At 42.4% G+C, this 25,734-nt stretch overlaps 1 protein-coding gene and 1 long non-coding RNA gene across 2 annotated transcripts in view; one reads left to right on the forward strand and one right to left on the reverse strand.

Moving 5' to 3' along the window:
- CDH8 (cadherin 8) overlaps positions 1-25,734 on the forward strand; it is a 590,312-nt gene that overhangs the window by 553,466 nt on the left and 11,112 nt on the right. Inside the window, exon 10 of the mRNA XM_030204496.1 lies at positions 17,592-17,843. Coding sequence (XP_030060356.1) covers positions 17,592-17,843 — 252 coding nt within the window. The remainder of the gene's footprint in view (positions 1-17,591; positions 17,844-25,734) is intronic.
- On the reverse strand, positions 762-18,849 carry LOC115470886. Its single transcript, XR_003942253.1, has 3 exons — positions 18,773-18,849; positions 10,238-10,245; positions 762-772 (listed from the first exon to the last, which is right to left on the reverse strand). It is a non-coding gene; the product is annotated as an uncharacterized LOC115470886 (long non-coding RNA).

A 25,734-nucleotide genomic window follows, 5' to 3' on the forward strand; every position in this document is an offset into this window, starting at 1 on the left:
AGGTGTTGTCAAATTCTACATAAAGTATTTTAGCCTGTAAGTCTAATTTATATTGGTCAGAGCAGTTTTCACTATAAAGTTCTAGAAACTCTTACTACATTTTGACAGGGTTACTGGTATTCTACTAATCCATGTCTCATATATAAAAGTGTAAAATCTAATGAAAATGTTTAGGGGATTATAAAGAATAGGTGCACATGAAAGAAGGACTGGATGATCCATGGTTTTGAAATGCGACAAGGCATCAACTATGGGTGATGTGCATGAGAAAGAAGAATTGTTTCAGGATATGTATATTATATTTGTACCTGGGATGGAGAGAAAAGAAGTGGCATCTGGGACTGGAAATGGTATGAAGAAAGAGGACGAGGACTAGGTGAAAGGATCCTAGGGGTAGCAGATCTGAAGCATAGAAAAGGGAACAACCTTCTTATTCACCCAAAGCCTCCGAAGATCCAAGAACTTCCCTTCTTTCTTCTCCTTCCATAATTCCAGAATATTAATTTCCTTATCTTTTCTCCCTATCCCTAATACTACTTTATTCTGTTCTCCCCATTCTAAACTTTGTTGTTTTCCTTCATTCTTGCTTCCTTTTCCCTTTATTGCTTCTCCCTCTACTTCTCTGATTCCTTTTCCTTAAGAACAAAAGTATTGCCATACTGGGACAGACCGATGGTCTATCAAGCCTAGTATCCTGTTTTCAACAGTGACTAATCTAGGTCACAAGTACCTGGCAAGACACCAAAAAATTAAAACAGATAGGCTTCTTATCCTATAAATACGCAGTGAAGTTTCTCAGGTCCATCTTAATAATGGCTTATGGACCTTTCTTTTAGGACTTTGTCCAAACTTTTTAAAACCATGCTAAGCTAATTGTTTTTACCACATTCATTGGCAATCAATTCTAGAGTTAAAATACACATCGAATGAACAAATATTTCCTCTGATTTGTTTTAAATTTACTACTTAGTAGCTTCATTGTGTGCCTTGTAGTCCTTTGTATTTTTTGAAAAGTAAACAAGCAATTGACATCTACCTGTTCCACTCCGCTCAGGATTTTATAGACCTCTATCATATCTCTCCTTAGCTGTCTCTTCTCTAAGCTGAAGATCCCTAGTTTCTTTGGCCTTTACTCATAGGGAAGTTGTCCCATCCCCCTTTTTTAAAATTTCCATTCCACTTCTCTGCACCTTTTCTAAATCTGCTATATCTTTTTTGAGATGTGGTGACTAAAATTATACAAAATATTTGAGGTACGGTCATACCATGGAGCAACACAAGGCATTATAATGTTTCAGTTTTGTTCTCCATTCCTTTCCTAATAATTTCTAACAATCTATTTACATTATTAGCTTCCGCTGATCACTGAGCTGAAGGTTTCAATGTATCATCAACCTAGATCCTTTTCTTGGCAGGTGACTCCTTTTGTGAAACCTTGCATCATGTAGCTATAGTTTGGATTCTTCTTGCCTGCATGCAACACTTTTCACTTGCTGAAATTAAGGGGGGAATTCATCAAGCTGGGGTAAAAGATCAGTTTTTACCGCACCTTGATTCCCTGTAGGAATCAGTAACCTGCTAGATCCCAGTAACGCAAGTTTCTGAATCCCATGGTAAAAGCAATATGACTCATGGTGGTAGTCACATCATTTGGATGCCTGGCAACTACTGGTTGCAGGGAGGCCTTGGGTTTTGAAAGACACTGGCTGCAAGTTTTTGAGATTTTCCCATTGAATATGCATGAGATCTATTTGAATACAATGGAGGCAGTGCATGCAAATAGATCTCAAGCATATTCTTTGGACAAATCTTGAAAACCCAACTAGGCTGCGGCCCTCGAGGACCGAGGATGCCCACCCATGAAATAAGGGATAAGGCAGAGCCTTGAGGGACCCCAGTTTAAAGGATGTTATTTAAGCACAGGACTGCATCTTCCAAAAATAGTTGCACTTTTTCATCTATGACAGACATGAAGACATTTTGTAGTATACATAAATATTGTAGAATAAAATTAAAATAAAAGTCAATTGCATAGAATTTCCATGTTAAAGTGTTCATCTTTTTACTTGCAAGTGTTGCAAGGCAGATTGCTTTCATGTACTGTTCATTCTACTTAAATCTATATCAGGAATATTTCAGGCTATTTGAAAACTTTGATGTTCTAATTTTAGAAGGCCCTTATTCATATTTCTGTCTGCTTTTTCATTCATGTTTTATGGCTGGTGTTTTAGAAGATGATTTTATAACTGTGTACAGGTAAAAAAAATATGGTCATACTTTTCTCTCATACTTTTTCTGATCGATTTTCAAAGCAGAAATAATTACACTCTTTTTATGAGAAAAAGGCTAAAGAGGTTAGATTTTTTTTTTCAGCTTGGAAGAGAGGGCGGAGGAGGGATATGATAGGGGTTTACAAAATCCTGAGTGGTGTAGGTTAGGTAGAAGTACATTTATTTTTTACTCTTTCAACAATTACAAAGACTAGGGGACACCCAATGAAGTTACATGGTAATACTTTTAAAACAAATGGGAGGAAATAGTTTTTTCACTCAAGAAATAGTTAAGCTCTGGAACTTGTTGTCAGAGGATGTGGTAACAGTGGTAAGCATATCTGGGTTTAAAAAAGGTTTGGAAAAGTTCATAGTCGGTTACTGAGATGGATAGCAGAGCCGGTAGTGGGAGGTGGGGCTGGAGGTTGGGAGGCGGGGATAGTGCGGGGCAGACTTATATGGTCTGTGCCAGAGCCGGTGGTTGGGAGGCAGGGATAGTGCTGGGCAGACTTATACGGTCTGTGCCCTGAAGAGCACAGGTACAAATCAAAGTAGGGTATACACAAAAAGTAGCACACATGAGTTGTCTTGTTGGGCAGACTGGATGGACCATGCAGGTCTTTTTTCTGCCGTCATCTACTATGTTACTATCCAGCTTATAATCGAAAGTAATCGCCGGCTATTTCCCGACACAAATTGGGATATGGCCGGCGATTTCGCAAAAGCGGCGAAAAGCATATATTCGAAAGCTACATTTGTGATAGCTTCACCGCTTTCCCTTCGCCTTGCCGGCGAAAGTTCAAAGGGGCGTGTTGGCGGCGAAGCGAAGGCGGGACATGGGCAGGCTTGGGTGTGGCTACCAGATGGCCAGCTTTCGCGGATAATGGAAAAATAAAACCCGGCGATAAGCAGTATTTCGCCGAGTTTACTTGGTCCTTTTATTTTCATGACCAAGCCTCAAAAAGGTGCCCCAACTGACCAGATGACCACCGGAGGGAATGGGGGATGACCTCCCCTTACTCCCCCAGTAGTCGCCAACCCCCTCCCACACTAAAATTATTAAAATACAAACCTTTTTTGCCAGCCTGTATGCCAGCCTCAAATGTCATACCCAGAACCCAGACAGCAGTATGCAGGTCCCTGGAACACTTGTTGTTGGTTGCAGTGGACTGCAGAAAGGCAGAGCCAGGCCCATCCCCCCCTACCTGTTCCACTTGTGGTGGGTAATGTTGAGCCCTCCCAAACCCCCCAAAACCCACTGTACCCACATGTAGGTGCCCCCCTTCAGCCCTTAGGGCTAGGGTAATGGTGCACACTTGTGGGCAGTGGGTTTTGGGGGGGATTTGGGGGACTCAGCACACAAGGGAAGGGTGCTATGCACCTGGAAGCTAATTTGGTTGTTTATAAAAGATGTTTGAAGTGCCCCCTAGGGTGCCCGGTTGGTGTCCTGGCATGTGAGGGGGACCACTGCACTACAAATGCTGGCTCCTCCCACGGCCAAATGCCTTGGATTTCGCCGGGTTTGAGATCGCCGGCATTTTTTTCCATTATTGCGGAAAAACAAAAGTGGCGATCTCAAACCCGGCGAAATCCAAGGCATTTTGCCGGCCCACACCGTATTATAAAAAAAAAAAAGATGGCCGGCCATCTTTTTTGAAAATACGGTTCCAGACAGCTGTTGCGCCGCCACTAAAATAGATCGCCGGTGACCTATTTCGCCGGCGACGTTCGATTATTCCCCTCTATGTTACATGAGGGAAGCCACTGCTTGCCCCGGGATTGGTAGCATGGGTTTCTGCCAGGTCTTTGTGACCTGGATTGGCCACTGTTGGAAGCACGAAACTGGGCTAGATGGACCATCGGTCTCACCCAGTATAGCTGTTTTTTATTCTTATGCAACACGTCTTCATGCAATGACTAAATTTGACACATGTACTTTATAAGTGCCCATGATTAACATCATATCAGGCCTTAATTTTATAAGAAGTCATTTCTGCTTAAAAAGCACTTGGCTACCAAAGGAAATGCCTTGGGTTTCTGCTAGGTACTTGTGACCTGGATTGGCCACTATTGGAAGCAGGATATTGGGCTAGATGGATCATTGCTCTGACCCAGTATGACTATTCTTATGTTCTTATAGAAAACCAACCTGTTTTAATAGGAAATTGCCCTAATTCTGTTTTTTATTTTCTTAAAACTGGTCACATTTTCATTCTATTGTATTTGGTTTAAGACAATTATGTTATTTGTCTGTCTGTCTTTCTTTCTTTCGTCATAATAATACAATGCCTCTATTAACAAAACATGAGATGGTTTAAAGCATAAAACACAATCAAAATATCACTTAAATTCACTTTTACAATATTTGTCCACCAGCTCCCTCTAACTAACAATAATAGATAACTAGCCACTAATAACCCATTCACAAAGATCATTATTTTAGAAGCCCTATTCCTGATTTATATGGCATTTACATATGCATATCACATACATGTATAAACCCCAATTTTAGACAATGGTATTTACAGATAGATTTTAGGCATGAATCTTGCACCTAAATTTAAGACATGCAAATGCAAATCTAATTAGTGCCAATAATTGCTTGTTGAAAAGCTAATTATTAGAGCTAATTAGCTCATTATTCAATTAGGGGTCCTTTTACTAAGGTGCGCTGAAATATGGCCTGCAGTCGTGTAGACGTGTGCTTTGGGAGTGTGCAGCATTATTTTTCAGTGCACCTACAAAAAAATGGCTCTTTTGTTTTTTTTACCCAAAATGGGCGTGCGGCAAAATCAAAATTGCCACGCGTCCACTTTGGGTCTAAGACCGTACCATCAGCCATAGACCTAGCGGTAAATAATTTGGGCGGTAATGACCTATGCGCATCAGATTCCACTTGGCGTATGTCCGCAACGTGTGCCAGAAAATAAAAAATATTTTTCAGATGTGCGTAGCGTATGCACGCCAAAATTGAAATTACTGCAAGGGCCACATGGTAACCAGGCAGTAATTCCAATTTGGCGCTTGGGCACACGTATGCACCTACATGGCTTAGTAAAAGGGGCCCTTAAATTGCATGCATAAATTGGTCACGCACCCAAATTTACACGTGCACTTTTTGGCAACTTTTCTAGAATCAGGGGGTTAGTGCATACTAATCTTTAGTTAAAGAGCCCCATAGTGCAGTTATTTATTTATTTATTGCATTTGTATCCCACATTTTCCCACCTATTTGCAGGCTCAATGTGGCTTACAAGTTCCATCATGACATATGCCATTTCAGAGTGCAGATACAATTGGAAATATATATAGGAACATAAATGATGTAATGAACAATTAGGTACAAAAGAGAAGAACCTGCAACTGGTGTTACATATTGAGCATGAAATACGTGGAGGGGCATAATCGAACGTGAACGCCCATCTCCATGGGCGTCTATCAACAAGAACGGGTACGTGAAGGGGTGGGACAAACCGTATTTTCGGGAAAAATGGGCATCCATCTTTTTTCCGATAATACGGTTTGTGCCAGCCAAATGCATGGGATTTGTGCGGATCTGAGCTGGGAGGTTTCGTTTTTCAGCAATAATGGAAACTGAAGGTGTCCAGCTCAAAAACGAACAAATCCAAGGCATTGGGTCGTGGGAGGGGCCACGATTCGTAGTGCACTGGTCCCCCTCACATGCCAGGATACCAACCGAGCACCCTAGGGGGCACTTGTAACAATTTTTAAAAAGTTAACGACCTCTGAAGTCCATAGCTCCCTTCCCTTGGGTGATGAGCCCCCCAAATTCCCCCCAAAACCCACTGCCCACAACTCTACACCATTACCACAGCACTTATGGCTGAAGGGGGCACCTAGATGTGGGTACAGTGGGTTTTGGGGGCGGTTTGGAGGGCTCCCATTTACCACCACAAGTGTAACAGGTAGGGAGGATGGCCTTGGTCCACCTAGCTGAAGTCCACTACACCCACTAACAACTGCTCCAGGGACCTGCATACTGCTGTGATGGAGCTGGGTATGACATTTGAGGCTGGCATACAGGCTGGAAAAAAAAAGTTTTTAAAGTTTTTTTTTTTGGGGGGGGGGTGGGAGGGAGTTAGTGACCACTGGGGGAGTCAGGGGTGGTCATCCCCGATTCCCTTCGGTGGTTGTCTGGTCATTTAGGGCACTTTTTTGGGACTTGTTCGTGAAAAAAAAGGGTCCAAAATAAGTGACCCAAATTCGCGCTGAAAATGCCTTTCTTTTTTCGATTATCGGCCGAGGATGCCCATCTCTCCTCGGCCGATAAACACGCCCCAGTCCCGCCTTCACCACGCCTCCGACATGCCCCCGTCAACTTTGGCCGTTTCCGCGACGGAGTGCAGTTGAAGACGCCCAAAATGGGCGTTCGATTATACCGATTTGGGCGCCCATGGGAGAAAGACGCCCATCTCCCGATTTGGGTCAAAATATGGGCGTCTTTCTCTTTTGAAAATAAGGCGGATAATAAATTAGGCAAAACTACATAGGGAGAAAATAATCTAATTGTTAAGTATATGGTGGAGAATTACAGTCTCATTATGAATCATAATGGTATGTCATGTTAAAGAGATGTGTTTTCACAGCTTTACGGAAGTTAATTAGGTTTTGAATAATTTTCAGGTCAAGAGGTAAAGCATTCCACATTTGCAAACTCAAGTATGAAAAGCTGGATGCATGCATTATTTTATATTTTAGACCTTTACAGCTGGGGAAATGAAGATTTAGGAATGTGCATGCTGATCTTATAGCATTCCTGGGTGGTAGGTCCATGAGGTCTAACATGTAAGTCGGGGCATCACCTATCTTGTGACTCTGGGCAAGTCACTTAACCCTCCATTGCCCCATGTAAGCCGCATTGAGCCTGCCATGAGTGGGAAAGCGCGGGGTACAAATGTAACAAAAAAAAAACAAACTTTTATTATTTATAAAAGTCCTTTTCTGTACGTAAAATGGTCTTTACACATGAACAAGTGTATTATAAAATGCCTTCCAGTGTGTGCTGCCTGGGTCAGAGTCATCTAAGCCTCGCTCTGGCTCAGTCATCTAAGCCACTCTCCTGAACTTTGATTTGTTTTTAATCACTTCAAGCACTGCATTATTTTATTTGCATCAGAGAATATGTTAGTTAATGACTAGATACATACAGTACATCATCCCTTTTACACTGGAGCACTGCCCGTAAGAACTAATTAAAGGCATTTGACCCTATTTCACCTATGTGAGTTTTCCAGACTTGACATCTAACACGCTCCCCTGCTACAAATGGCTCCTGTTATTCAAAATGACCTCAGAGGAAACTCCAAGGTATATAATGTATTCTAGACAGGAAACATGAAATGATGCTAGAATCTACTGTGCATACTTATTAATTTATTTAATTCCAATTAGAATAGTAGATTACAATTTATGCATTTTTGTTCATTCGTGTAATTTGATTCACTGAACTCTACTTGATATTTTCTTACAGTGTTTAATATTCCTTGACGTGTCTACTCAGCCAAAATTAAGTTTGATGTACTAAATGTTACTCCTAAAGATTGAGAAATGGAGAAAAAAAACCTTAGTAAATCCGTTTTCCCTTGTGACTGATACAATTTCTTATTCCTTGGCTATCATGCTTGCTCAAGATTTAGAACATGAACAAGAAACTCTAAGAAAAAAGGGAAGCTGATTGTTTATACCTAGCAGTGACACGCAGTGTTTCAGTATTCTTATCGCTTACAATAAGATAGCAGACTAGCAACGAGGTTGATATTTTTGGTAACTAAACTAATTTTTTTTTGGTTAACTTGACTTCCTGTTTCTCTAAAGAGAAATTAGTGGCACTCTGTTATGCTGCGGAAAAAAAAAACAAACCTCCATCCATGCATCAATGAAGAAGCAATTTTATAAAGTGTTTTCTGCATGGAAAGCATATTTGACATGCTTAAAATGACTGTTATAAAATGGTGTGGGCAAATAAATGCATGACTAAAAAGTAGGGCCACTGGAAGATAGCATCTCCTGTTGGACAGTCTGTACATAGGCACTCTTACAGGCATGACTTGGGCAGAATTGAGGCAGTTGATGTATAATTGCCCTTATGCAATATGTCTGTAGATAGATAGATAGATAGATAGATAGATAGATAGATAGATAGATAGATAGATAGATAGATAGATAGATAGATAGATAGATAAAATTTGGAGCATTTGTACTGGATTATGTGTGCACTATTGTAGATATTTCAGGGACCTTATATTACCTTCTTTTACCACAATAACTACTACTACTTAACATTTCTAGAGCGCTACTAGGGTTACGCAGCGCTGTACAATTTAACAAAGAGAGACAGTCCCTGCTCAAAGAGCTTACAATCTAATAGACAAGTGAACGGTCGGTCCGATAGGGGCAGTCAAATTGGGGCAGTCTGGATTCACTGAACGGTAAGGGTTAGGTGCCGAACGCAGCATTGAAGAGGTGGGCTTTAAGCAAAGACTTGAAGATGGGCAGGGAGGGGGCTTGGCGTAAGGGCTCAGGAAGGTTATTCCAAGCATAGGGTGAGGTGAGGCAGAATGAGCGGAGCCTGGAGTTGGCGGTGGTGGAGAAGGGTACTGAGAGGAGGGATTTATCCTGTGAACGGAGGTTACGGGCGGGAACGTAAGGGGAGATGAGGGTAGAAAGATAGTGAGGGGCAGCAGACTGAGTGCATTTGTAGGTAAGAAGGAGAAGCATGAATTGAATGCGGTATCTGATCTTTTACCACAATAACACCTGTATTTGTTCATACCGCAACTGGCAAATGCCGTTGCGGTACCATGTAAGCCACATTGAGCCTGCAAATAGGTGGGAAAATGTGGAATACAAATGAAATGAAATAAATAAATAAATAAAGACATGTAGGTACCCATAGATTTTTTTTAGCACAGGCAGTATGAACATTGCCCCATGCAGTCTAGGTCTTGTAAGAAAAAATATTTTAATGATCCAATTATTAAGATCCATTTACTGAATTTAGCCCATACTGTCTTTCAACTGTTGAAGCAAGGTAGTTAACAAATAGCTTTGAAATACAGATAAAGATAAGAATTCCATAATAAAACAGGATAGAAAAAGAGGAACAATATGTTGAAGACAATATAACACATTTCTTTGCTTGATAAGAAATTTGAGGGCATTAATGCTGAGGCTAAAGGTGGTTCAGCCCATCCTGCAGGCCCTTGAACAGCCTGAAGGTCATGTATCAACCAGGGGCGTAGCCAGACAACAGATTTTGGGTGGGCCTAGGCAAGAAGTGGGTGGGCACCAAGTGTTCTCTCCTCCCCCCCCCCCAAAAAAAAATATATATATCTTAGTTGGCAGGAAAATGCTTCTTTCCACCATGGCAGTCTGCAGCAGGCATGCGCTGAAAACTGAGCATGCACAGGTGCCGGTATCATGGAGAGTAGCGTTTTCATTACCATCAGAGGGAAGTCTTCAGCTGGCAGAGCTTGAGATCCCCACCAGCTACTGCTAAATGTGTGCTACTGTTGGGTGGGCCTGAGCTCTAAGTGGGTGGGCCCCGGCCCACCCAGGCCCACCTGTGGCTACGCCACTGGTATCAACACCAAGGCCTCAAGGGGTATCAGGATCGGTACAAACTGTGTTGATATCAATCTCCAGCTCCTCAGGGAAAGACGTTTTTCCAATTCAGCTGAGGTTCCTAGTGCCTCAGTGCCCCAGGTCCAGGTCTCAACTAGAGGTCATTTATTTGAGGCAGACAGAGACTCGGAAGTCTCCAGGGGTGTAATTCTGTGAGTTGCATTCTGAGTTCTGCTGAGTGTCTGAGGAAGCACTAGTGCTCTTCTCAGTGGATGTATCCCTTGATTTTCCCTCAAAGTCCTTCCCACCATGTTAAGAGTGCCACGAGTGGAAGGTTTTGCGTGATTGCTATGATCTTGCTATCTTGGATACAGTTTGAGAACTTTTTCCCCTGACACAGCCTATAATGGTGAAAAAGGGAACTCCTGTCAGTATTTGGAATGAACCTTGGTCAAGAGTAAGGACAGATGATATCTTCCAAGATAAGTACTGAATTTACATTGATTGGCAACATTTTTTTTACATGCTTTCTAACCCTTATGCTATATTCTGTATCTTTAAAAGGATTTTTGTCATTTTGTTATATTTTCAAAGTGGAGTTTTTTTATGACTAATAATAATGAGGAACCTCCTACGTTTGTGAAGGTTTTGTCTTACAAGTAGGTTTGTTTTCAGTTTACTCTGAAGTATTTTTTCTCTACTTTTTTGTTGTTTATATCTTATATGACATCCTTTAGGATACAGAATAATATTGTAGAAGTTTTTTGAGGTGTCTGATCGTGAATTCTACAGATTCTATCTAGTGAGGTAGAAATATCCCCCATAGGAGCTGTCATTCTTTAATTTTGTGAGAGAGATAGTGAAATCCATCCTATTTGAGTTGGAGACTGAGCATGAGCCCAGGGCAGAGGCATTTGGCATCCTCCAGTTTCTCAATCCCCCAAAGGAGGCTGTGACAGTCCTGTGCACAGAATCCAGAAACTAACACAGATGAAGACGTGGGAGACCTCCCTCTTTGTCAGCAAATAAACATGTAGGTCAACTCTATTTATAGAGTCCAGAAGGTTCTAGGATTTGGCATGCTGGGTAATTTTATAAGAGACCCCAGTAAAAGTCCATAGCCAAGTGCCTATTTTGAGTCAATTTTATAAATACAGGTAAGTATGTCTCCGTAGGCATGCTGACTTCTGTTTCAGTGCCACCGCAGAAGGGGCAAAAAAGGTGAGGAAAGTCATGGAACACCATGGAATGAGGAAGAGCCCAAATATTGAACGCCAGGGTGGGAGGGAAAGAAGGGGAGATTTTGAATAGTGGAAAAGGAAGAAAGGAAAGAAAAGAAAAGAGATACTGGACATTAATCGGGGAGAATAAGGAAGCAGAAAGATGCTAAATAATATGAGGGATAGAAGAAGAGAAGCTGGACACTATTGGGCCGATATTCAAAGAGATTTAAGCAGGTCAGAGAGGCTTCTGCCTGCTTAAATAGCTTACTGACGCCTTACTGGGGATATTCAGTGGCACTTAATCAGAGAATGCTGCTGAATATCCCCTCAGACCGCCCAAAAAAAGTGGTTAGGTCAGGGGCGGTACTGGGGGCGGTACTCAGGAGGAGCCCCACATTATATGGGTGCTGGCAATGTTCAATGCCAGAACATGCATAGCTAAGTGGATTCATTTAGGACACTAAATAAGGCCTAAATAAGGCCACTTACCTATGTAGGTGCCAGCTCAGCTATGTGTGTGCCAGCTCTGAATAATGGGCTGGCACCCACATGACATTTTTTTCTTTTTTTACAGCCCCCAACCCCCTCAAGCTCCCCCCCCCACCATTGTCCCCTCTTTCCCTCCCCCAGCCCATGTTAAGGCACCCCCCAGAAGACCCCTGCCCCCCAGCTATGCAAGCAGGCCCTCCCCGGGCATACCTGTACCCCTGGTGGTCCAGCGGGGTCATTGGGGGCAAACGTGCAGCCCCATCACTCCTGCCTCTTGTGGCGCTTCTCTAAGAGCCTGTTTTAGCAAGCTGCAGCAAAAGGGGGCCGGAGTGTTTTACATGCAAGCAAGACCCCCTTTTACTGCAGCTGGTAAAAGGGAAGGTATCACTTTCCTGCAGGAAATGGCCGGGCAGCAAGTAAAGCACTTGCCGTGCAACCATTTCTGGGGCTGAGCCCTTACCAACACCCATTGAGGTGGCGATAAGGGCTCCCTCACTAATCTGGTGGTAACCGGGCAGTGCAAGGCACTGCCTGATTACCGCCGGTTACAGTCCATAGCTACAAAAATGAATTCATTTTTGTTGCGCTGGAAATGACAGCAGGGGAGGGGTGGGAAGTACCACCGGGCTGCTGCGGTAGCCTGGCGTTACTTCCTTTAAAGCAAGCGGTAAGCCCACCTTGGGCTTACCGCTGCTTAGTAAAGGGAGCCGTAAAATGGCTGCCACAACCTTTCGCAGCAGCTCGTGGTACTACCTTAAGTAACATGAACTGCCAAGAGAGGTTGCGGCAGCCATTTTTGACTACAAGGTGCCGCAAGGGGAAGGAGTGATGGGGCTACGCTCCTGCCCCCAATGACTCCTCTGGACCACCAGAGATATAGGTAGGCCCAGGGGGAGGTCCTGCTTGCACAGTTGTGGGGGGGGGGGGGTCTTCCAGGAGGGTGTCTTGATGCGAGCTTTGAGGGGGAGGGAAAGGGGGAAAATTTGCAAGGAAGGCTTGAGGGGGCTCGGGGGCTTTAAGAAAAGAAAAAAAAATTATGTGGGCCGACCGGCCTGCTATTCAACTGGGGCCACATATCTTTTATGAAGTCCTAGCTAAATATCGGCTGGGCCATCATAAGTGCTGGTGCCCAGCCCGCCCAAAATTATCCCTTGATATTCAGCCTAGACATGGCCTGGCATTGAATATAGGGGGATATTTTAGTTGGTGAGGATCAGCATTTAAAAAAAAACATTGACCTCCACTGGCTGAATACTGGGGGGAATATTATGAAACAGGAAAGGAGATATTGTATTAGGGAGGGGTATGGAAAGTAAGAGAAGATGTTGGACATGAGTGGGGAGGGAGGAGTGCCTTGAGCTACATTGGGGTAGGGAAATGGCCTTGATCCACCCCAAGCTGAAGATTAGCCTAGGATGTCAGAGATCTGGGGACTGATCTGGGTCATTCCATCCTCTTATTCATTTTTGCTCACTCTTCTCTGTACAATTTCATTCTTTCCAGTCCTTACTTTCTGTACTTATTGTCTCTAGCAAATACATTTCATTCTGCAAAAAACAATCTTGGAACCTATAAATTAGTTTTATTATACAAGTATGCAGAACTTTTAAAATAATGCATTGGTTTAAAATTTTAAAATAATAACATTTATTGTTTTCAGTAAGTTTACCTTGGAAATATCAGTGCTAATGAAACTACCTGTGATAGAACTACAGGCTTATTTTCGAAAGAGAAGGGCGCCCATCCTTCGACACAAATTACAAGATGGGCGTCCTTCTCACAGGGTCGCCCAAATTGGCATAATCGAAAGCCGATTTTGGGTGTCCACCTCAACTGATTTCCGTCGAGGGGATGACCAGAGCTCACAGGGGCATGTTAGAGGCGTAGCGAAGGCGGGACTGGGGCCTGCCTAACAAATGGGCGTCCTCGACCGATAATGGCAAAAAGAAGGGTGTCCCTGGCAAACACTTGGACAACTTAACCTGTCCTTTTTTTCCTTACGACCAAGCCACAAAAATGTGCCCTAAAAGACCAGATGACCACCAGAGGGAATTGGGAATGACGTCCCCTTACTCCCCCAATGGTCACTAACCCCCTCCCACCCTAAAAAAAATTGTAATATTTTTCCAGCCTCTATGCCAGCCTCAAATATCATACCCAGCTCTATGACAGCAGTATGCAGGTCCCTGGAGCAGTTTTAGTGGGTGCAATGCACTTCAGGCAGGCGGACCCAGGCCCATCCCCCCTACCTGTTACACTAGTGGTGGTAAATGTGAGCCCTTCAAAACCCACCACAAACCCACTGTACCCACATGTAGGTGCCCCCCTTCACCCATAAGGGCTATGGTACTGGTGTACACTTGTGGGGAGTGGGTTTGGGGGGGTTGGGGGGCTCAGCACACAGGGTAAGAGAGCTATGCACCTGGGAACAATTTCTGAAGGCCACTGCAGTGCCCCCTAGGGTGCCCGGTTGGTGTCTTGGCACGTCAGAGGGACCAGTGCACTATGAATGCTGGCTCCTCCCATGACCAAAGGGCTTGAATTTGGTCGTTTTGAGATGGGTTTCCTTGGTTTCCATTATCACCAAAAATCAGAAATGACCAAGTCTAAGCACGACCATCTCTAGGGACGACCTAAATGTCAAGATTTGGGTGTCCCTGACCATATTATCGAAACGAAAGATGGACGCCCATCTTGTTTCGATAATACGGGTTTCCCCGCCCCTTCGCCGGGACGTCCTGCAAGGACGTCCTCATGAAAACTTCGGCGCCCTTTTCGTTTATGCCCCTCTATGTATAATATACCTAATTAAGGGGTTCTTTTGCCAAGCTGTGGTAAAAGGGACCCTGTGGTGGCATCAGTACATAGATTTGCCATGCGCTGAGGCCCCCTTTAATTGCAGTGGGTAAAAGGAGGGGTTTTTTTTAAAGGAAACAGCTGTGTAGTAAATTAAGCACTTGCCTTGTGGTCATTTCCTGGGAGAGCACTTACCGCCTCCTATTTAGGAGTTGGTAAGGGCTCCTGCATTAACCCAGTGGTAACCGGGCAGCACATGGTAAGCTCCCGGCACTAAAAAAATATATATTTTTGGAACATCGGAAATGGTGTGTGGCACACACCATAACTACCACCGGTAACCAGGCAGTAGGGACAATTTGCCATGCACCATTGCCACAGTGGTCCTACAGCAGCTTTATAAAAGGGGCCCTAAACCAGGGCAGCTTCTTTAACAATACCATCTTAGAGGGGTAAATAAATAGCCTTAATTGCAATTCGGAGAAAAGTTAGAATAATTTACCTTATACATCATAATTAACCCCATGTGATGTTTCATAGTAACATATAGTAACATAGTAGATGACGGCAGAAAAAGACCTGCACGGTCCATCCAGTCTGCCCAACAAGATAAACTCATATGTGCTACTTTTTGTGTATACCTTACCTTGATTTGTACCTGTCCTTTTCAGGGCACAGTCCATATAAGTCTGCCCAGCACCATCCCCGCCTCCTGCCACCAGTCCCGCCTCCCACCACCGGCTCTGGTACAGACCGTATAAGTCTGCCCAGCACCATCCCCGCCTCCTGCCACCGGCTCTGCCACCCAATCTCGGCTAAGTTCCAATATGGTACTTTAAAGTAAAAAAAGAGGTTTATTTTAGACATAAGCCTACAGATACTACTTTTGCCTTCCTCTCCTTGCCTCTTGCATGACATATTAATATTATAATAAGAAGACAACATTTTTTGTTTCACATCGGTCCTTGGAGAATTATTTTTTTTTAATTTTTGTTACTTATTCAATTTACCAAGAAAAGAAGGTATTCTACACATATCCTTTTGTGGACAAAAAGCATTACTTCTGGGAAGAAATGAACATATTCATGGCACAACTGATGACCTAGCTTAAGTTTTGCAGAATGAATCCCAAAGGACTTGATTCTGCAAAAGTCCTGAATGGCTGCATATCTGGAGTTATTCAGCCTGTGGCATTTTCCTTAGGCTGCAAAAAGAAATGTGCTCAGGTCACATGGGACTTGTATGACTTGATCCTGCAGAGATTTACTCTTGTACTTAACGTTTTGCATACGTTGGGGTTTTGCAAAATGGACCCCGATGTAAAAAAGGGATATTTTAACATAGCACTAGTGTAATTATAATATTTTATATACATAATTGTGAATAAATAAACAGCAGTCCTTGAGTTTTTATGTCCTCAGTCTTAGCCAAGGTCTATACTAATAATATGTTACCAAAGTGATCTGAATGTCTTATGCATTTTCTGCTATGTGAAAGGTACAGTTAAACAAATATAGTAGTAATCAATCTGTGACTAAAAATCTACATTTCCTTGGTTTTATTGCTTTGAAATATTTCTTTTTATAGCAAAACCATCTGAAGAAAGTGTTTTGTCTCCTGCTCCTCCCCCAATAAAATGTAAAGGTTAAAAATATCTAGATTGTAGCCTACAGGGTATTCATTACAAGAGCAGCATCCAGGTCTCTTTTTCAAGGACAACCAGAAATGCTAACTAATTTGATTCATAGACCAAAAATAAGCAGCTCTGCCTGAAAAGTGTTCACTGTGGTTAAAGCTGGCCAGTATGCAGTCTCAAGTACTTTAAAATGAATATCATTGCTATTTTTGAACATCAAGGGCCTCATTAATTCCAGGTTCAAAGTCCATTATATATGACTGGAAAAGAAAATATATGGAAGGCAACATTTAAACCCAAGGTTGGCATTTCTTTTTAAAGGTTGGCCGTGATGTTTAATCTAAGGCTGCCAACCAGATCCAGATTTGCAAGACAGGATTGATCCAGTCCTGGGTTTTGCCCCTCTGTATGATGGGACTTGCAGTCTTACTTTTCTTAGGGAATACGATGGGGAAATCAGTGTATAAGTCCTTGCTTGCAACAGGATAAACCAAGGGCTGGACCAACCCTGTCCTACAGATCTTGATCCAGTTGGCAGTCTTAGGGCCTCTTTTATCAAGCCATACTAGGGATTTCCACTCGGCATTGCTATTGGAGCCCATTCAAAGTGTGGCTTGATAAAAGAGACCCTTAGTTTAACCTTATACCTGAATATTCATCTCTGGATTATATTTGAGATCAGGGTTGAATATCTGAGTATGGTGTCCAATTTCAGCCCTCACCAGGTCAGGTTTCAAGATTTCCCTAATGAATACACATGGGATATCCGCCTACAGTGGAGGCAGTGCATGCAAATAGATCTCATGTATATTTGGGAAATCCTGAAAACCTAACTGGATTGTGGCCCTTGAGGCCCAAGGTTTTCAAGGTGTCCCCAATGAATATGCATGAGATCTATTTGCATACAATTAAGGCAGTACATGCAGTAGATCTCATACGTATTCATTGGGAAATCCTGAAAACCCAAGTGGATTGCGACCCTCTAGGACTGAGGTTGAACAATCCTGATCTAGACAATGGTGATATTCAATGCTATTTTCTGGATACAAAGCTGAATAACTTTGGGCAGTTTGTTTCCTGTCCTAAATTAGCCAGTTGTTTGGATACTGGTTTTGAATATTGCTGGTCTGTAGATAAATTCCAGCTCTGCCCAAGCTCCGCCCATATCCGATAGTGCCTGGGCAGTCTGTAGTAAATTTCAGCAGCATTATCTGCATAATGTCACTGAACATTATTGATTGGCCCCGGTTAGTGCTAGTTTTCCAGAAGCAGAACCTTCTACCCAGATAAGTAGCTTTGAATATCAGGCCTATAGCTTTTATCCACTAGTTTACATGAAACTCACTCATGCCAGATCTTGTGACTGTTCATAGCCTTAAAAGCACAGTGTAGACAATGTATGATGTCTCTGTGAATGTGCCAGCATGCAAATCTTCATCACTTCATTCAGTGGTTATGTGTATGAATGAGAGAGAGAGAGAGAGAGCATGCAAAATGTGTATTGATGCAGAAGATTTATGAACTAGAAAAAAATGCCTTACTGTCAGCAGCTATTTTGAAATGGTGAAATTATTTAAATTTTCACTTTTCCAGATAATTCCCTCAGCATTTTGGCAAAGCATAGTGGATTCAACCGTCTGAAGCAAGAAGTATATCATTTGCCAATCATAATAAGTGATAGTGGAAATCCTCCCCAGAGCAGCACCAGCACCCTCACCATTCGGGTCTGTGGTTGTAGCAATGATGGTGTTGTCCAGTCCTGTAATGTTGAAGCTTTTGTTCTTCCAATTGGGCTCAGTATGGGAGCCTTAATTGCTATATTAGCATGCATCATTTTGCTGTTAGGTATGTATTTTACTTACAGCCTGCTGTCCACAGTTTTTCTGGTTCATAAATGGCTAAGGGGTCCTTTTACTAAGCCGCTGTAAAAAGTGGCCTGCGGTAGCGTGAACATGTTTTTTGTGCGCTCACTGGGCCGTTTTTTACTGCATTTAGTAAAAAGGGCCATTTGTTATGGGCCAGAAAATGGACATGCACTAAAATCGAAACTAGTGCATGTCCATTTTCGGCCTGAGACCTTACTGCCACCTATTGACCTAGTGGTAAGGTCTCCCGCAGTACCCGCGTGGTAAGCATGCAGCATGTGCCAACTGCTGTTTACTGCCGGGTAAGCGGCCCACGGTAGAAAATTATTTTCTACCGAGGGATTCGGCGCACACCAAATTCTAAATTACGGCCCGGCTCACGCACTAGCCAGGCGGTAGTGCTGACTTGGTGGGCGCTGTACATGCATAGGCCCTCCCGCGCCTTTGTAAAAGGTCCCTTAAGTGAACAAAATCAAATCTAAGAATACTATACTATTCAGACAAGCTATTCTCTAATATATGAAAACATAATCCAACAAATCGCATCAAGCTTTATAACTGATGAGTTGCAAGGTGAACTAATAACACACTGTGGATGTCAGAAAATGGATTATTTAGCAAATTTATTTTCTTTTTCTGAAATGTGAATGATCTGATGCCGTATAGTGCTGACTCAGGGGATGACAAAGTTCCAAATGATAAGCACAGTGGTTTCTGAACAAAGCACAAAACGTTTAAACCTAGTTTAATAAAGTAAAAACACATGCAATGCATATTGGTATATTTCTTTGCTTTCTGAAATAATAGGTATTTAGGAGCTCTTTTACTAAAGTATGGTTAAAAATGTTCAATTACTGCATATTACTTGGACAAATTAATACGTGATAACAGCAAAGTCTCTACATTAACCACTGATCTATAAAAAGCGCTAAAAACTGTATATGCAAATTTGGGCAAATGCCCAATTTGTACATTCAATTTAACTGGATAAAAAACTAATTAGTGCCAATAATTGACATTTTGTAGAAGCAATTATTGATACTAATTAAAATGAATTAAAACTTACATGTGCAAATTCAGGCGCAGGACATACTCCTAAATTTTATGCAAGAGTGCAGAAATGAGAGGGTCATAGACAGATCGGGGGGCATTCCTTTCAGTTAGGCACATGATTATAGAATAGGGTGGTGTCCGCACGTAAGTTATGTATGTGGATTATTTTGTATGTAGTAAATAAACAAATTACACATATTTGCAAAGGGGTGTACACATGGGTGGAGCTTGAGCAGGGCTCAAATTTATGCACATGGAGTAAGTGCTTGTACCTAAATGTTAGGTGCATGTATAGTGTATCATAAAGGAAAATAGATCCCTATGTTCCTTTTACCGGGGCCTCTTATTAGAAGCTATTGAGGTGATGTTAAGTGATCTGCTCTGCCTCGTTCCAGGCTATACACTTAGCATGTGAATTAGTGCATACTAATGCATACTAAGAGGATAATTTTATAAGGAGCCATCTACTGTTAGGTGCTAAGGAGTAGATTAAAGAAAGAGAGCCAAACATTAGATGCTAGATTCTATATAAGGTGCCTAAAAAATCCACGCAGTAAACATTTCCGCCTAAGTGTATTCTATAAGTGGCACCTAGATTTAGGCACAGTATATAGAATATTCTTAGTTGATATCCATCACCTAAAACTACACACCTCAATTTATGCCATTGAAAATGTGGCGTAAATGGAGGTGCATAAATGTGGCATAAATCCCTGCGTGTAGATTTACTCACAGCGGCCATATTCTATAACTACATACATAAATTTTGGAATGCCCATGAAATGCCCAATTCCCTGCCCATAGTTATGCCCCCTTTTGAACTTCACGCATGGCGCAGTTCATTACAGGATATGCTTAGCGAGTAGTGCGTGTAAATTTTAATTATTGCCAATTAGTGTTTGTTATTGCTTGTTAAGTGCTGTTATCAACGCTGATTAGCTTGTTAGGCCAATTAAGTTACACACACTATTATAGAATATACCTGGATTTTAGAACGGATCTCTAGTCGTGCGATATAGAATCTGGGAGAAGGGAAGAAAAAGTATGGGCACTTAGGGCTGTTTTCTATAAAGGTTATGGCTCTAAATTTATGCTCCTAAATTATGAGCGTAATCTGTTTTGGAGCATACATTTAGGATCATAACCTTTATAAAATAAAGCTCTAAATGCCGATTCTATAACAGCAATTGCACATGAAATTGCTGTTATAATATAGAAAATCCTTCAAATTATATCAGTATAACAGCAAGTATAATTGTCTCTTCAATTATCGTAGCAAAAGACTTCAGATTCTCTGCGTTGCGCCCTCGTTAGTATCTTGCAAGCTACTACTACTACTACTTAACATTTCTAAAGTGCTACTAGGGTTACGCAGCGCTGTACAATTTAACATAGAGGGACTACTTCTCCTCTGCAGATTAATTGCCTGTTCTGCTTAGGATTAGGTGCAGAATCGTCATTAGTCTAAAAAACCTCCGCTATTCTCTATTTATATTTCTTTGTACATAGCAGCAGCGTAGCCAGACCTGCCATTTTGGGCGGGCCCCGCATTAACCTGGGTGGGCTGTTCCCAACCCCACCCCTACACAGTAATTTTAAAATATTCCCTCCCCCCCCCCCCCGGCATTTTCTTCTGTCTCCCTCGGCCTACTTTGGCAGCGCTTTCTCCCTTCGCCATCCCCTCCCTCTCTTCTGACGGCTCTCCCCGTCCACGTGGTCTGTTTATTTTTAGTCCTTGAAGCGCCGTTCTCCCTCCAGCACCGCACCGGCAATTCCGATAGCCTTTTGCCAGCATGCGTCGTCGGGGACGGGGCCTCTCAGGCGCGTCCTGAGGTGGGATGCGCCTAAGGAGAAGCCCCGCCCCCGACAATGCATGCTGGCAGAAGGCTATCGGAATCCCCGGTGCGGTCCTGGAGGGAGAACGGCACTTCAAGGACTAAAATTAAACAGACCACGCGGATGGGCAGAGCTAGCAGAAGAGGCAGGAAAAGATGGCTTGGGTTGGGGCTTGTTAGGGTGGGCGCTGGGCGGGCCTGAAGGAAAAGTGGCTGGGCCTGGGCCATGCCGTGGCTACGCCCCTGGTACATAGTATATTCTTTGTACTTAGTTCTTGCTTACTTTATTATATAGTTGCTGTACACTTATCTGGGCTGTAGAATGGTCTGTCGGGAACGCTCAACAGAGAGCCTCCATTTCTCAAATCGCTTCCTCAGGAGTCGTACCCTCGACTACTATGTCTGCCCTTACGCGGGTCCTGCTATTTCCTTCTGCAGAGGTTTTTTTAGACTAATGACAATTCTGCACCTAATCCTAAACAGAGCAGGCAATTAATCTGCAGAGGAGAGGTTGCAGCTCACAAGATACTAACGAGGGTGCAATGCAGAGAATCTTTTCCTCCGATAATTGAAGAGACAATTATTTGTAGAGAGCATTACTTGCTGTTATATTGATATAATTTGAAGGATTTTCTATTAATAAGTACCAACTGAGAGATTAAATGTTATAATATAGAGCTGTGGTTCCCAAACCTGGTCCTGGAGGCCCCCCAGCCAGTCGGGTTTTCAGTATATCCACAATGAATATTCATGATATAGATTTGCATGCAGTGCAGGCAGTGAATACAAATCTCTCTCATGAATATTCATTGTGGGTATCCTGAAAACCTGACTGGCTGGGGGGCCTCCAGGACCACGTTTGGGAACCACGGATATAGAGCATAAATCAGAATTCATGCATGTAATTGTAGACGCAAATACTTACACCATGTCAAAGGCTGGTAGAATCTAAAGTTTGCAGTTGCATGACAAGTGACAGTATTCTATAACTTATATATGCTACCCATCAGCACACTCCCTTTGAACCTATGCGCTATAGCATTTAGGCGCTAACCAGCCAATATTCAAAACTATTTAACTGGCCAGAGATGGCCACTGACCAGTTAAATAGCTTGTTTGTGGCTACCTGCGAATATTCAGCGGGTTATTTCCACTGAATGCACGTGGTTAGAGCCTACCGTGAAACTGGCTAACTTGGGGGTCTTATGCAGTTAGGCGCTGATATTTAGCGCCTGGCCACATAAGACCACCAGTTAAATCGGGCTGCATAAATAGCAATCCTGCCTTTGACCGTTTTAAAGTAAGAAGTCAGGTGCTGAATATTGCCTTAAGTGGTTAAGTTTTAGAGGCCATAAGTAAAACTGGATATTCAACGCTGGTGGCTGGATATGGCCCAGCACTGAATATCCAGGTTTAACGCTGGCAGTGGACATTGAATATGCTGCCTGCCGCCAGCTGAACATCAAGTGGTAAGTTTATAGAAGAGTGCTTAAGTACTGTTATGTGTGTAACTACAAATTAGTACCAATTAATATTACTTAAGGACTATTATTGATACTTAAGACCAATTGGTACCTAATTTAAGGGTCCTTTTACAAAGCTGTGGTAAAAAGTGGCCTGCAGTATTGTGGGCATGTCTTTTTGGTGCACGCTAGGCCAATATTTAATGTGACTGGGAAAAGGGCCATTTTTTAACGGGCCAGTAAACTAGAGTGTGCCTATTTACTACCTGAGCCCTTACCGCCAGCCTTTGACTTAGCGGTGGGGGCTCATGCACCTCCTCCGTGATAACCGTGCATAGCATGCCAACATGGCTGCGTGGATGATTACCACCGGGAATGCCTCTGTGTTAGAAAATAGAAAAAATATTTTCTGCCACAGGATTGAGCACACATCAAACTCAGAATTATCACTGGGCACACTTGCTCCTCCCCACCTTCCTAAAATCAATACACCTCGACTAGAGGGCAGAATCAGGACAGATGTGTGATGAGAAACAGAAGCCGCTCCTCTGCCCAGAATAAGAGACTATTGTGCTACTTTGAAGATTTCTCTTCATCATTTTTTCAGAAACATTCTGCGAAAGACTCCTAATGCAGGCTGAACACGACGTTGTGTCGAGTCTTCATACTTCAAATAAACTTTCTCATTTAATGTACATCTTCCTGTCTTTGGTATTCTTGGTCGCTCTCCCACTTTTTTTGTTGTACACTTGCTACCCCGACAGTAGTGCCAATATGGCGCACACTACCCCCACATTTCCCCTCCTGAGCCTTTGTAAAAGGTCCCCTTTACAATTAAGGGGGTCCTTTATAAAGCTGAATTCTGGAACTACCGCCAGGCTACTGCAGCAGCCCGGCGGTAGTTCCCACCTCCAGCGCACACCACTTCTGCCCCCCCCCCCCAAAAAAAGACAGCCTTTTGACCCACTGAGGTAAAAGAGGGCATCAGCGTTCGTCGAAAACATGCACTAATGCGAGTGCAGGTCCCATTTTACCACAGTTTGGTAAAAGGACCCCTAACTAGCACTATTCTATAACTTGTGTACCCAAATTTGCACAGCAATTTAGGCACACAACTTTATAGAATACGGGGTAAGTGTGTGTGCACAAATGCCAGTATTTTAGTCATTTATGTGCATATACGTGGCCACTTAAGTGCGTAAATAACCTCATATGAAATAGTGGACCGGCCTGATCGTATACGCATAAGTTTCATGGTGGTGCACTTTTGCTGTGGGTGTGCACAAGGGAAGAGTTTGGATATAACATGACGAAGTTTGTACTTACCTGCGTAGATTATAAAATTCCATAATTTGTGTACAATATATGAAATGTAAATACTAACATTTACACTGTCCCTGGAGCTAGGGTAAGTGGTGGCACCTACAGGTACAAGTATTCTTTTGCATCTGCACTAGTATTTCATAAAGTCAAGAAGGCATGTTCTTGATTGTTGACCTTATAAAGTAGGCATGAGAAAATGCACGCTGTCTCAGTGTAATTTTATGTCACACTGATTTAGTAATTATTAGTATGGCAGTGCACTAAATGCACTATCAGCTTACACTAAATAAAGCACTAATATATATATATATATGTATAAAAGTACAATGAATTATTTGTGGGGGGTTTTTAACTGACATGCCTTAAGCATAAAAGTGCTTATTTATTTAATGTAAGTTGATAGTACACTGCCATACTAATAATTACTATATTAGTGTGACATAAAAATTCACTTATACATGTAGGTGCTACAAGTTACCCTAGCTCCAGGGACAGTGTAAATATTAGTCTTTCAGCATTCAAATAACATCACAGCTCTATAGACCTTTGGGGAAAAGGCAGCCTATAAAATTAAGAAATAAATACTGAAACATATGTTCTGATACAAAGATTTTAGCTGGAATTAAAAATTAGATTGTGCATAAAGTTCAACGTTGAACTTGAACAAACAAATGCCATAAGAACATAACATAAGAATAGCCATACTGGATCAGACAATGGTCCATCTAGTCCAATATCCGGCTTCAAATTGTAGCCAATCCAGGTCACAAGTACCTTGCAGAATCCTAATTAGTAGCAACATTCCATGCTACAGATCCCAGGGATAAACAGTGGCCTTCCCTATGTCTGTCTTAATAACAGATTATGAACATTTCCCCCAGGAACTAGTCCAAACCTTTTTTTTAAACCCAGATACAATTACTGCTGGTACTACGTCCCTCACAACAAGTTCCAAAGCTTATCTGTTGAGTGAAAAAATATTTTCGTCTTATCCATGATAGTTCCCTGGTCTTTACTCTATCAGAAAGTACAATCAATTTACGTTTACCTGTTCTACTCCATTCAATATTTTGTACACCTCTATCATACCCCCCCCCCCCCCCCAGCTGTCTCCAAGCTGGTCCTAACCTCTTAAGCTTACCCTCGTATGAGAAAAGTTCCATCAGCTTAATCGTTTTAGTCACCTTTCTTTGAACCTTTTCTAATTCTGCTATATATATATATATATATATATATATATATATTTTTTTTTTTTTAGATACGGTGACCAGACTTGCACACAATACTCAAAGTGATGTCACATTATTTTTTCCAGCAACTCTGTGGAAGCTCTGGCTGGATCAGATGCAGATTTGAAATAGATTCACCAATCCATTAGAATCAAATCTGGTTGCTGGGGAGACTGTGAATTGGGCAAAACTGCTTCAGCTCCAAAATATCAATACAAGAAGGACACAATAAAAGACTATACAAATTGAAAAACTCAACTGATGAACCTGCTTTAATGTCTGAAGATTTGAGAAACAAGTTTGCAAATTATTGTTAAAAGTTCAGTTTCTCTAAGTTATCACAATGATAATTTCATAACCAGCTGCTTAAGTATGCACATAAATTACACCAATTTAAAAAAAAAAACAACATACGTATACTTTTTCTTTCAAAGATATCTATGAAAGAACACACAAATTTATATCTGCAGTTTAGTAAATACAATCCCCCAGATATTCAGCTGGCAATAGCATTTTTTTTAAACGCTAACCATCGCCGACTAAATTAGCCTCCAATATTCAGTGTCGGGCCTGAATGCTGGGGCTACTTATGGATGGGCTGGGTAGCGGAGCTTATGCAGGCCCAGGTGATATTCAGCTGAGGCCCACAAAAGAGTTATGCAGGCCCAGACTAAATATTGGGCAGAGACCTGGAATAGCTTTTTAAAAAATATTGTGCCCCCCCAGCTCCTGATGTATACCCCCTCTCTCTCTCTGCCCCCCTCACCCCAGCCAGTGGCCACAAGTATAAACACCTCTGTAATTCAGTTAGGACCAGCCCAGGCCCAACCCAGTGGTTGTTATTGGGTCAGAAACACAGCCCCCTCGCTCCTGCCCCTTGTGGTGCCTTCCCAAAATGGCTGCTGAAATCTCTTGTGATACTACATGAAATATCTTTTGAGCTGTCCAAAATTCACCCGTTTAAGCTT

Source organism: Microcaecilia unicolor, chromosome 5, assembly GCF_901765095.1.
Source record: "Microcaecilia unicolor chromosome 5, aMicUni1.1, whole genome shotgun sequence".
NCBI classification, from domain to species: domain Eukaryota; kingdom Metazoa; phylum Chordata; class Amphibia; order Gymnophiona; family Siphonopidae; genus Microcaecilia; species Microcaecilia unicolor.